Raw genomic sequence first — 13,143 nt, 5'->3', positions numbered from 1 at the left:
AAGAAAGGATAAACGCGACTACCTACTAGCCTTCTACCCTAATATGAGTCCTCCATGCCCTCCTATCTAAGGTCATATCCTCGGTAAGCAGGAAATGCGCCATGTCCTGTCTAGTAGCTATTCAATATGCGGACACATTATTTTCCTTCTTTATTTTTTCGGTCTAGGAATTTGGTATTTGAGTCGAGTAACCCCTCTAATTAACTCCTTTGCGTGCTAATTATCCTAAAATGCTTGCACTCATCAATATCCTCCGCCATATATCAAATGTCACATTAAGCGTATACAATTTACCACTTCATCAATTATGAGTATTAGTATGAAATGAACCAGAGCTAATAACCCTTGGACTCAATTGCAAACGAAAGAGTGTAGATTCTGGTTTCTTCATAATTGTAGGTGCAGATTGGAGTTAGATATTTGAAACAAATAAACAAGGTTAAATAAAATTCCGCAGGTTTGACAAAGGCAATCAAAAAATTTCAACTTGAGTATTCTCTCGAAAAAATGAACTCGGGCCAGAAGGCATATGCTACAAGAACATCTATTGAAGCTTCTTTATTCCAGGGAAAGAAGGAAGGACTGAGATTAGAGGGTCACCATATCCAACAGGATCTGTTCAATAAACAGGTAAAGTGAGATCTTGAAGATGGAATGTTCAAATGATTTTCAACACATAGTATAAGAATTAAGAAGCATACCCCCGTCTTCTCGGAGTATCTTGATAACTTCTCCAGTTAAATCAGACTGAAAGAGAACAGAAAAGAAAAGACAAAAGGAGAATCAACTAAGATGCATGAGAATTTACTTAAAATAAGTGTCTGAGCAAAGTGAAACAGCTTGCATAATCAACAAAAAAATCATGCAAGTAGCATCTATAGCAGGGTCCGAACCTCAACAGGGAGCTCGCCTCCAAGCTGCTCAATAAAGCAAACTACTTGTCCCTCCTTCACTTGTTGCTTCTACAGAGCAGAATTAACAAAAAATGGGTCATATTAACAGTAGCCAGAAAGTGTTGTACCAAAGCACAAATGACACTTCTAGTCATGCATTGAGAGAGACGTGACACAGGAAAGGGGAGGAAAAAAAAAAGACGAAGAGGGGAAGGGGGTTTCAGGAAGAGAGTAACATTTGCCTCGGTTCATAAAGCTACATGACAGTTCTAAAAGAATCTAGCAGCCAGTTTAAATAAGGCTTTTCTCCAGACAAAAAGATTACATGACGATCCCTAATAACAATTTCCTAAGCAAATTTAAACGAAGGGCCAGCTTAATAGGTTAAATTGGAAACAAAATCTAATTTACCAAAATAGGTGAGGGCTCATAAACAAAGCAATTTTTTTTGTTTTTCGAGAACGAAGGAAAGATATTTAGATATAGTTTAAGGAATGCTTTATAAAGTAATGTTCCTTAATTTTGCGTAGACCTCCTCTTCAAACTGACCTCCTTTTGAAGGGGAAGGAGCTATATAAAAATGACATTAATAGTAAACTTTCATGAATTTGAGTAATAATGAGTTATACAAAGGCTAAACGTTTACAATCTCTTAGTTTGGTCAAACAGAAACATCTCATCTTGATTTGAAGAATAAAAGATTAAAAAACACCTACTTCTTTACAGGATGGAGGTGCACGCTTTCCCTTAATGGTTCGAGATCTTCTGAAGTAGCCAACCTGCATGACATATGAGAGTGCCACTTTTAAGTGACAGAGAGACGGAGAGGTAGAGAGAGAGAGAGAGAGAGAGAGAGATTCACTGCAATCTCACCCTAGGAGATTGAATTATCACCAAGCCTTCATCCGCAGCTTTATCAATCATCGTCTGAATTCCATCTGAGAGAGGTGAAGTTTTCGTGATGGCTAATGATGGTGACGAGGCTGAGCCATTTGACTCAGCCACTTCAACAGTTGACTGAACACTGACAGGATTGGATACTGGAGGCAATGAAGTTGTACTTTGCCCCGTCAAGTCTCTCTTCACATATAAACGAAACCCACCGAGCTAGTGATAAAATGAAAAAGTGTCATACGAAGCAGAAGCATTTAACAATGATTTGAAGAAGATGAAAAAATGCATCAGGGGCAGATCACAAAAAGTTTCTGTGAAGGACTTGAGAAATAAAATAAACAAAAAAATTACAAAACCAGCTTACTTTTAGGTCAACTTCTGCAATGGAGGTTGTATCACATATTTCTGTAAGGAGAGACTCTACCTGTTAAAAGAAGTAGGTAAGTTTCACATGTTAATACAAAATCTCATGGCATGTGGCAACAACATATTAATATGGAAGACCATATTTGTTCCACCAAAAAATAAATTGAGTGCCTTCTTCACCAAAATAATTTTAGCAGATCACACAAATTTTCCACATGAATAATATGTCTACGATCTGTTTACTTAAGAAAAATAAGTTCTTATCAAGAAGTTGGAAATAACAACTCGTTTTTTATTTCAATTTCAGAGTCAATTTTCTGTTAAAACGAGGTGATGCAGTTTTGAAGGTATTAGGTCATACTGCACATTGTTCTGTACTTGCTCGCACTAGCACTTTCAGTCTTTCACAAGATGAACTAAGGTGGTGGCAATACCATACAAGGTTGGGCAGAATCACAGACCAAACCCCTATTTTACGCAATTCTCAGCTAGCTGAAAAGCTTGAAAAGGACAATGCAAGTATAGGGATGATATTCAATGCATCAAACCAGAGGAAACTAAGTAATATAGAGTTATTTAAATAGATATAAGCCTGTTTCTGAACGTGAATTCCCTTTATCCAAGGCACCATATAGACACTTTTTTTTATAAAGGTAGGGTAAATTTTATTAATGAAGTACCTAGCTGGTACAGAAATTACAAGTTTACAACAGAAAGAAGAACTCAGACCAATCAACCATCACATGCTTCTCCCTAACAACTTTAGGAAATCAAGATATTGATCCATATCCTCTAACAAGCCCTCCTTACACCAATAGTACAGATACTGGATACACTTGTTTTTTACCACTGCTATGTGACTCTTTTTGCCTTCAAAGCATCTCTTTTTCCAAATCTGCTTCAGCCTTTCGTTGTCTTCTGATTCTGCCAGCATACCAACAGGTTCTTAACATTATGCGGCATCACCCATATAGACACTTATAGTGCCTTCCCAAATTCTATTTCTTTCTCCCCCCACTATAAGAGAAAATCCCAGTAGGAGCTTCCGAGTTAACGCACTAGGAAGAAGGTGATGAACTTAAGTGCAACTAAAGTATTGCATCAGACAAGTCAAAAATTTAAACTTGAAGGATTACAAATTGAAGTTGAAAAGAAGGGAAGTGCATGAAGTCTTCAAGTCCCAATCTTGTGTTTGCCTAGTGAAACATGTTTGATCCTGCATCAGTGTGATATTGTTATTTATGAGGCCTTTCCATCTACTGCCATATAATACCCATTTGTTCACAAATGTAATGCTTGTATTATCACTGACTTTACAAGTTCCTCCCACCTGCCACTAAATCTTTCCATAAAAGACTACTAGCGGGTTCAAATCTTTTTGGCAAATGCGACTAGCAGCTGTAAGCTTGAAGTCAAATTGGCATTCCAGCCTTACCGCAACCTTATTATCTTCCTTACGAATCTACAAAGCTACTCTCAGATAATGCGATGCTTTAGCAGTTCTTTTTTAGATGAAAATAATGTGATGTGTAACACTAGCAGCGTCCCAATATTAAAAAAGGAAGTAACGAGGAGGTGGTGGAGTGTAATGAGTCTGCATGGATTATAGAAAGTCAGTTAGGCACCAAACAAAAGGAAAATGCATCAGCACAGAGACATGTCAACAGCAGATGTAAATGAGGCTGTAAGGAACAGAGACTTAAACTCTGTAAGCAGGAGTAACCAGTAAGATCTGACAGAAAATGGAGGAAAGAAAAGAATCTGCTGCCATTCTCTACATTTCCTCTTTCTCAAAGAATCAGAGAGATTTTATTGTAGTTGAAGTTAGCCTTCTTTCCTACCTTTTTTGTATGAGGTAAAAACCTTCTTCCCTACTTTTTTGATAACCGAGAAATCCCCGAGGGTCAGTGGAGCATGGTTTGAACCCGTGCATGCGCCTAAGACACATCATCATAAAGTTGCGCTCTTACCACTAGGCCAAAGAGAGGGGCTTTGGTACTGTACTAATTTTCAATCTTGCAGGTCTCATCTGAAGTATATAGACCACTAGAATCTAAAGATTCATAATTTTCTAGGAAGATCCAGCAAGAAGCTCAAGATGGATAGACAATTCTTATCCAGCTTGCAGGTTCTTTTGATAAATAAGGTAATTTTATTAATGAACAATACCAAAGAGGTATTTACTAAATATCCATCTTCAGGTCTCACTAAAAATTATAGACCACTAAAATCTGAATATTCATAATTTTCTAGGAAGATCCAACAAGAGCTCAAGTGTTTAGCTAACCAGAGTGCAAAGGAGGTTGATTTAAGGAACTTCACACAAGGGATAAGATCATTTCCAGCATTCACATTAACCCCAACATGGATGGAAATGTTGTTATTTAAAGGTACCTAGCCGTCTCCCAAGTTCCTGAAATTACTAAAATATTTTTTGAATTATGTAGTGGCTGAAAGCATGCTGCACCAACAACAAAGTTTTACATCACCATACCAGCAATATAATGATCAGATTACTGTCTTTTGACAGAGTACAGAATGCAAATAGAAAGTGTTGACCTCATATGAGTTTGGAATCAATGGACTTGCAGTTTCTGAAGAAACGATCTTTCTTGAACTATCATCTGAATTGGGAATAGCTGCTGCTGCTGCAGCTACATGATGAGAGAAACAAAAGAAAGTTGTATAATTATTTATACATAACACAAAACATGTTCATGCTTTAGGGCAATGTCATAGAGCAAGAAGTTATATTAACTGGAAATAGGAAACAAAGATGTCCGGAACAAAATGCTCATTATTTAACCTAGTAAAACAGAATAAGAAAAAGCAGTAACCTTTTTGAAAATGTAATATTAGCAACTAAAACGTGTCCTGAATAAGAATGTAATAATAGGGACTCCCTCGAAATGTGGGCAATTGAAAATCTGTGATCAACTTTGATCTAGTCTAAATTTGAATTCAAGCACGAGAACCAACAAAATAGAATACTGACTCCAAAAGCAGGAAACGTTCAACAACTTACTTCCAAATGACTAATAGAATTTCCAACTGTTGAAAGGTCAATAAGATAATCAAGGATAACAACCATTCTTCATTATCACAAAAAAACGCGGCAACCTAGTATTTCAATGATTTAAATTAAGTAGAAAACACCAGCATTGCTGCCATGATAGGCAAATTAAAAACGAGTCAATTGCAGACACTTTGTGGGCAGAAAAATTGCACTTGTTTAGTGATGAAAGAACAAAAATCCAGAAAAACAAAAAAAAAAAAAGGCATTAGCCAAGCATTTGACTGATAACTAGCTTGATTGGAGGAAAATAACTCACTTTCAGCTTCAACAGTCGAACACCGGCAACCGAAAGTCTGCTTTGATTTCGCGGTTAATAGCAACCCATCACTTTGAACCACTTTCTTAGTTCTCAGATTGTGCAATACATTCAATTTGGGCTTACTGGAACCTAAATTCAAGTTTGTTAATTTAAGGCCAGAAGCCCCAAAACCACCTGGATTAAAGAAACACATCCCAAAATCAACAAACAAATAAATTGATACTAGTAATTCACTTAGCATAGATGGTTATTGAGTAATTACAACCCAATGGGAAAAAGGAAAAAAAAAAAAAAACAATCAACACTGCCAATAAACAGAAAAGTAACAAAAAGATAGCATTTTTTTTAATTAATTTTACATAGTTAAGAAGTAATTTAAGCTCTCTTTTGATTAAATTAGCAACTACCAATCAGTATTAAATAGAAGGCAATCAACCATACCAGAGATGCAAAAAGAATAGAACAGTAAGAAAAGCTACAATTTTACTAAATTTAACATACTCAATAAGTGAAGAAGACACACATTCTACTAAAATAGCCAACAACAACTAATTTGGAATTGAAGCATATAAATAGAAAACAATCAACAATGCCAACAATGGACAAAGAATCATTGAAGTAACAAAAAATCGCATTTTTATTAAATTAACATAGTCGACAAGAAAGCATTTAATTATCCAACCCTAATTCCAGCCTTGTTCAATTGAATTTAAATAAATCAAGAAGCAATTAAAACAGTTCAGGTAAGGGCCATGATGATAAATTTAAACAAAAGAATTGCATGCATGTAGCCACCAACAACAGTAGAGAGATGTTAAGGGAGTATGGTACTTAACATGCAGCCATAAGAAGGGTTATGGAATTGCAAAGCTAGCGAATTGAATGGCGATGCAAACGAAGAGAGAGTTAGAAACGAGAACGACGCCCTTATTAGTTGTTTGTTTAATAATTGTAATTTTGTTTAAACAAAGGCCCATCAATCATAAGGCCCGTAGAGAGATGGGCCCGTAGTTGTGGATAAGGTCCGCCAAATACCTTGGCATTGTCTAGTGGCCTGGTGGCTAACAAAGCTGGGTTCTTTTGTCCTTTTCTCACTTTCTTGAAAAAAATGTCGTAGTTGAAAAGATTTGAAAATGAAAGAAATCTTAATTTTCTCATTATCATACTTTTTCATTATATATAGAGCCCGGAACTTTTTTTAACCCAAAAAATAATTTTTGGAACCAAACTAACCTTTAAAAAAAAAAAAAAAAACTAGGCTTTACGCACAGAATCTGTGCGTAAAAGGACCAAACTGTAACTTTTTGAGTTTGGTCCTTTCACGCACAAAAGAGGGTATTTTTTTTTAAGCTATCAAAATCACATTTTTTTCCATAATGAGCCGACGTTATTGTACACAAAAAAATATATTAAGTTCTATATAAAATATTGATATTTCGGGGTTTTGAAACATGACTAATCTTTGCCCAAAGTATGAAAAAAACGTAATTTTGATAGCTTAAAAAAAAAAGTACCCTCTTTCACGCACAGATTCTGTGCGTGAAGCCTAGTTTGGTTCTTTTTTTTAAAGGGTTAGTTTGGTTCCAAAAGTTATTTTTTTGGTTAAAAAAGTTTCGGGTCCTTATATATAAGTGTGGTGGGGGTACGAACACAGCTGCCCCCACTTGTACAATGAGCTTCACAAATTGTACACGCAATGAAGCTTGTATCATGAGCTATATAACTTGTACACTTTATCTAACTATTTTTATATCTCATGTAGACGTATGTCATAGTACTTAATATTTATTCCCTTCTCATGTATAGACGTATGCACTTCAAATTTAATTCTCCAACACATTTATTTCTTCCGTGCACTTTTACTTGTTCACTTTTGACTTTTTATATTCTAGGTGAATATTTATTCTCTTCTCATGTATAGACATATGCAGTTCAATTTTAATTCTCCTACACAAATTTATTTCGTCCGTGCACTTTAATATGTTCACTTTTGACTTTTCACATTCTTTAAGAATTAATAAATCCCACGTGGATATATGTCATAGTACTGAATATTTATTCTCTTCTCATGTATACACGTGTGCACTTCTATTTTAATTCTCCGACACATATTTATTTCCTCTGTGCACTTTTACTTATTCACTTTTGACTTTTCACGTTTTTGCTGAATATTTATTTTCTTCCCATGAGCTTCACAAATTGTACACGCAATGCATGCTTGTACCATGAACTATATAACTTGTACACTTTATCCAACTATTTTTATATCCCACATAGACATATGTCATAATACTTAATATTTATTCCCTTCTCATGTATAGACGTATGCACTTCAAATTTTAATTCTCCTACACATTTATTTCGTCTGTGCACTTTAATATGTTCACTTTTGACTTTTCACATTTTTTAAGAATTAATAAATCCCACATGGATATATGTCATAGTACTGGATATTTATTCTCTTCTCATGTATATACGTGTGCACTTCTATTTTAATACTCCGACACATATTTATTTCGTCTGTGCACTTTTACTTGTTCAATTTTGACTTTTCACGTTTTTGCTGAATATTTATTTTCTTCCCATGTTTCTAATATATATAAGTGACTTGGGGGTACGAACACAGCTGCCCAAACTTGTACCAAAAGCTTCCCAAATGGTACACTTTTGTCTTTTTACATTCTTTAAGAATTAATAAATCTCACGTGGATATATGCTATAGTACTGAATATTTATTCTCTTCTCATGTGTACACGTGTGCACTTCTATTTTAATTCTCCAACACATTTATTTCCTCCGTGCACTTTTACTTGTTCACTTTTGACTTTTCACGTTTTTGCTGAATATTTATTTTCTTCCCATGAGCTTCACAAATTGTACACACAATGAATGCTTGAACCATGAGCTATATAACTTGTACACTTTATCCAATTATTTTTATATCACACGTAGACATATGTCATAATACTTAATATTTATTCTCTTCTTATGTATACACGTGTGCACTTCTATTTTAATTTTTCGACACATATTTATTTCCTCCGTGCACTTTTACTTGTTCACTTTTGACTTTTCACGTTTTTGCTGAATATTTATTTTCTTCCCATATTTCTAATATATATATAAGTGGCTTAGGGGTACGAACACAGCTGCCCAAACTTGTACCAAAAGCTTAACAAATTGTACACGCAATGAATGCTTGTACCATAAGCTATATAACTTTGTACACTTTACCCAACTATTTTTTAATCCCACGTGGACATTTCTAATATGTCATAGTACTTAATATTTATTCCATAGACATATGCAGTTCAATTTTAATTCTCCGATATATTTATATCCTCCGTGCATTTTTACTTGTTCACACTTGACTTTTCGCGTTCTTGAAAAATATAATATGTGTGTGTCCAAATTACTTGTTCATTTATAAAACCAAAATAAAATTAATCCTTTCTAATAAATATTCTTGAAAATAGACTATTGGAGAGAGACTATGACAAATGTCTAAGTGGATAAAAAAATAGTTGGTTAAAGTGTGCAATTTATATAACTTTTGGTACAAATTTGCATTGCTATTGTTCGTCCTCTTTTCATGTTTAAAGTATTAAGAAAGAAGGAAAATCCGATTTCCTTCTTTGTCAATACTTTACTTATCGTACTCTCCTTTGCATTCTCTGATTATTGTTTCTTTACATTTATAAAATGCATTACTTTATATTTTCATTTCGGAATTAAAATTTGGTGATTTACGATATAACATATCGCATTTCTAATATGTCATAATACTTAATATTTATTCCATAGACGTATGCACTTCAATTTTAATTATCCGACACATTTATTTCCTCATATTTTTTAATTAATTTAATAAAAATATTTTATTAGTTTTGCTTTAAAAAAAACAATATATACAACAATGGTTCTTATGTTTGGATCTAAACAGTTAATTGATTGAGATGTATATCAACTTGTTGGTATACATATAATATATTAAACAATTAAAAAGAAAAAAAATTTATAATCAAAATATTAATTTTCCCTCACCTTCTTACTAATTTTCGTTTTCACATTGATGAACAATTTTCATTGTCATGACTATGACAAATTTTTAAAAATTATTTACAAAATACAAATCTTAAAGACAGGTTAATTAAAGTGAATAAACATGTTCGGCCCGTGCATCACACGGGCATATAAGGCTAGTTCAGAGTTAATTGTTAAAAATAGCCCTGAACTATAATTTCACGCCTAATTATCGGTTATTTTCTTTTTCTACTTGAACTATCCAAGGCCATCTCAACAACACTGGGGGCTTAAAGCCAAACTTTAGAGAGAGACCCTAATTTTTCTTTTAAAAGGAAAGATCGTCATATATATTTTTGTTTAAAGTCAACTTTTCTATTTTATTTTAGATGCGAAATCATTAATTATTGTTCTATAATCAATTTGTTCTAACAATTCTTTTTCAAATGATAATATAGCTAATTCATTCAATCTCCCTTGAGACATTGTTGATTTTAGATAACATTTTATCAATTTTAATTTTGAAAAACTTCGTTCGGTTGAGACAACAACTATATATATATAATACATCTTTAAAGAAAAAAAGGCCGAGCCGCCCCTGGAACTATCACGATTTATATATTGAAATACACCTAATTGAGTAGATGATGATACTTTAGATAAGAAAAGGAAACAAATGATAGTTGGCCTAATCGATTTAAAGGTGCGTTTTAATACATAAATGATGATAGTTCAGATAGAAAAATGAAATAACTAATAGTTGGAATGAAACTCGCAAAAATATGATAATTCATGTGTGTTTTTTTGTTATTATTTCTACTTTCTATTGATTATTTGAAATGGCAATAAAATAAGAAAATAAATCAATAATAATATACATAAGTGCAATTGATAGGATGTTATGTTAGGCGCTAAGGAGTTGCTTAAAGTCGTTGAATCAATTCGCTTGTATTATTAAAGGAGCAAATTTAATATCCATTTTGTGTTTGACAACTACCTTGTTGTGAAGTAATCTATCAAACTATCATTTTCATTTATTTTCTATCAAACTATCATTTTCATTTATTTTGTTAGCTCAGCTTATGTCAGCATAGACTCAGAAGATCATACAACTATTTTTATTTGACTCGAAATATACAAATAGCCACACACCATAATTTATGATTAAAAAATTGCACTTTCATCTTCTCCAAGTATATTGATAAAAAAAAATTATCAAGATAAAATTAGAGTAGACCAACTGAGAAATAAATTGTTTTTATTTCAAGAAGTGCTAGACATTTTAAAATTTATTTATCTATTTGTATTTTTAATTTTTCAAAACATCATTAATCAAATTTATTTATTAGCGGATGAGAATATATAATGGCCTACAGTCTAGTAATATTCAAGCCTGGAGTAAATTAACCCCGTTTGTCCATAAATACAAAAAAAAAAAAAAAAAAAAAAACATTTTTTTTTTTAAATTTTGGAGTTGGAGTTGTGTTTGGTCATAGTTTTTAAAATTGTAGTTTTTGGTGAAATGTAGTTGTAAAAAGGTGAAAAAAGTGTTTTTTTTTTTTAAAAACAAGTTTTTTGAGTTTTTGGTATTCCGAAAAAAAGTGAAAAAAAAAGTGAAAGAAAGTGAGTTTTTGGTATTTCGAAAAGTTTTTCGAGGCCAAACGCTGATTCCAAAAAAAAATGAAAAAAAATTCCGGAAAAAAGTGAATAATTTTTATGGCCAAACGGCACCTAAGATTTTCAGGTATGCCTCGATTTTGGCAATTTTCTTAGTGGTATGCACTGTTAAATTTAATATATTCTATTGAAATCATAATTATTTTCTAGTCTCCTAATCATATTAGCCTAGACGACTAACTACTTGTTGTTGCCGTTCTAAGAGCCTGTTTGGCCATGAGAATTTTTCACTTTTCTCCAGAACATTTTTTTACTTTTTGTGGATATCAGTGTTTGGTCATGAAAATTTTAAATACAATTTGAAGTTGTATTTGAAATTTGGAAAACACCTAAAACCTTGTTTTCACTTTTTTTCACTTTCATTACATTCAAACAGCCATTTTCAACTCAAGTTTCAACTCCAACTTCAGAATTCCAAATAAAGTGAAAGATATTTGATTTTCATGGTCAAACGCCTACTAAGTGTCCAATCAAAGTTCTTTTAGCACAGTTTAAGTAATTACTCAATAGCTAATAGTACTAGTAGTTAATTGCTTTAGCTGAGATGTGATAAGGGCCCAAGACTTTTGTAATCCAAAAATAAATTTTTGGAACCAAAATAACCCATTTAAAAAAATAGAACCAAAATAGGCTATACGCACAGATTCTGTGCGTAAAAGGACCAAATTGTAGTTTTACACTTAAGTTCTTTTACGCACAGAATCTATGCGTAAAAGCCCTGAAATAAAATGTCCCCTTCCTTCTTCCCCACCACTGGTCCCCTAATTCAAAAAAGAAAAAGAAAATCAACCATTAAAGGTCGCTTTTCGAGGTCCCGCGCGATCAAAAACATCGTTTTCTTGTTGATTTCCAACCCAAAAGTCAATATTTTTGGTATATTGAAGTCTAGGAACAAGTTTCTTCGCAATAAAGCGGAGTATAATTCAATTCAAAAACTCAAAATCAAAGCTTCAATCTAGGTATTTTACATTTTTACTACGATTTTTCTATTACATTATTAACCTAAGCATTACTATTGTGTATTATTTGCGGATATGGACAAAAAAAAACTTTTACGCACTTTTTTTGTGCGCAAAAGGGTTGTTTCTGCCCCCCTTTTTTTTTTTACCTTTTTATTTGTTGTTAATTTGTTAATTGTTTATTAATTATTTATTTAGTATTTGTTAATTGTTAGACTAGCTAATTATTTATTTAGTTTTTGTTAAGCCAATTATTTATTTGTTAATTATTTGATTAGTTAGTTAATTTTTTATTTATTAATTATATGCTAATAATTTGTTAATTATTTGATTAGTTAGTTAATTGTTTATTTATTAATTATATGCTAATAATTTGTTAATTATTTGATTAGTTAGTTAATTGTTTATTTATTAATTATATGTTAATTGTTTGCTAGCTAATTGTTAATTTTTTGATTTGTTAATTATTAATCTTTATATCTTTAATTGTTAATTTATTTATTTGCTAATTAGAAATTGAAAATCCTTAGTTGAGGATTCAATCCTTTGTATAATTTATCGGTAAAAGATTACATAACTAATACTACGTATTAGAAATTAATTAAAAAAATAATGATTAATTTAAAATGCGTAAAAAATATACCACTTTAATCCTTACTTCATGTATTAATGATTAATTTAAAATGCCTAAAATAGATAGGACACCTCCATGGAGCCGGGACCCTTCGACAACAGAAGGGTACTTTATCTACAGCATGAGCATATGTCCCAGTATGTATAGGATGCACCGGTATCCTCTAGTAGAATGGTCCGTACCTGTTCGGGGGAGTCAGCATGGGATATTCTAGAGGCTATTCCCCCATATCCTCGTGTCATAGATATACTACGTCAGTACGGTATCTACCGGTGCATCGAGGTTGGTCGGCTTGTGCAGGATAGGGCTCTAGTGACGGCCATGATTGAGTGCTGGCGACCGGAGACCCATACATTTCATCT

General features: G+C 32.7%; 1 protein-coding gene across 1 annotated transcript; it reads right to left on the bottom strand.

Moving 5' to 3' along the window:
- Positions 1-355: 355 nt before the first annotated feature.
- Positions 356-6,478, bottom strand: LOC132598680 (uncharacterized). The gene is made up of 9 exons (XM_060311694.1): positions 6,325-6,478; positions 5,486-5,662; positions 4,713-4,807; positions 2,152-2,211; positions 1,767-2,000; positions 1,610-1,672; positions 894-962; positions 702-747; positions 356-615 (listed from the first exon to the last, which is right to left on the bottom strand). The coding sequence occupies exons 1-9, from the start codon at positions 6,332-6,334 to the stop codon at positions 545-547; spliced, it is 825 nt and encodes a 274-aa protein (XP_060167677.1). The 5' UTR covers positions 6,335-6,478; the 3' UTR covers positions 356-544.
- Positions 6,479-13,143: the final 6,665 nt, after the last annotated feature.

Source organism: Lycium barbarum, chromosome 1, assembly GCF_019175385.1.
Source record: "Lycium barbarum isolate Lr01 chromosome 1, ASM1917538v2, whole genome shotgun sequence".
Taxonomy (NCBI): domain Eukaryota; kingdom Viridiplantae; phylum Streptophyta; class Magnoliopsida; order Solanales; family Solanaceae; genus Lycium; species Lycium barbarum.
The sequence above is the reverse complement of the archived record's forward strand: the minus strand, read 5'-3'. Positions and strand labels throughout refer to the sequence as shown.

Excerpts from the sequence above, each read along its gene's own strand:
- LOC132598680 (XM_060311694.1), bottom strand. Across the intron at positions 4,808-5,485 it reads TTCGACTGTTGAAGCTGAAA|CTGCAGCAGCAGCAGCTATT; the intron begins GTGAGTTATTTT and ends CTCATCATGTAG. Across the intron at positions 963-1,609 it reads CACCTCCATCCTGTAAAGAA|AAGCAACAAGTGAAGGAGGG; the intron begins GTAGGTGTTTTT and ends TCTGCTCTGTAG.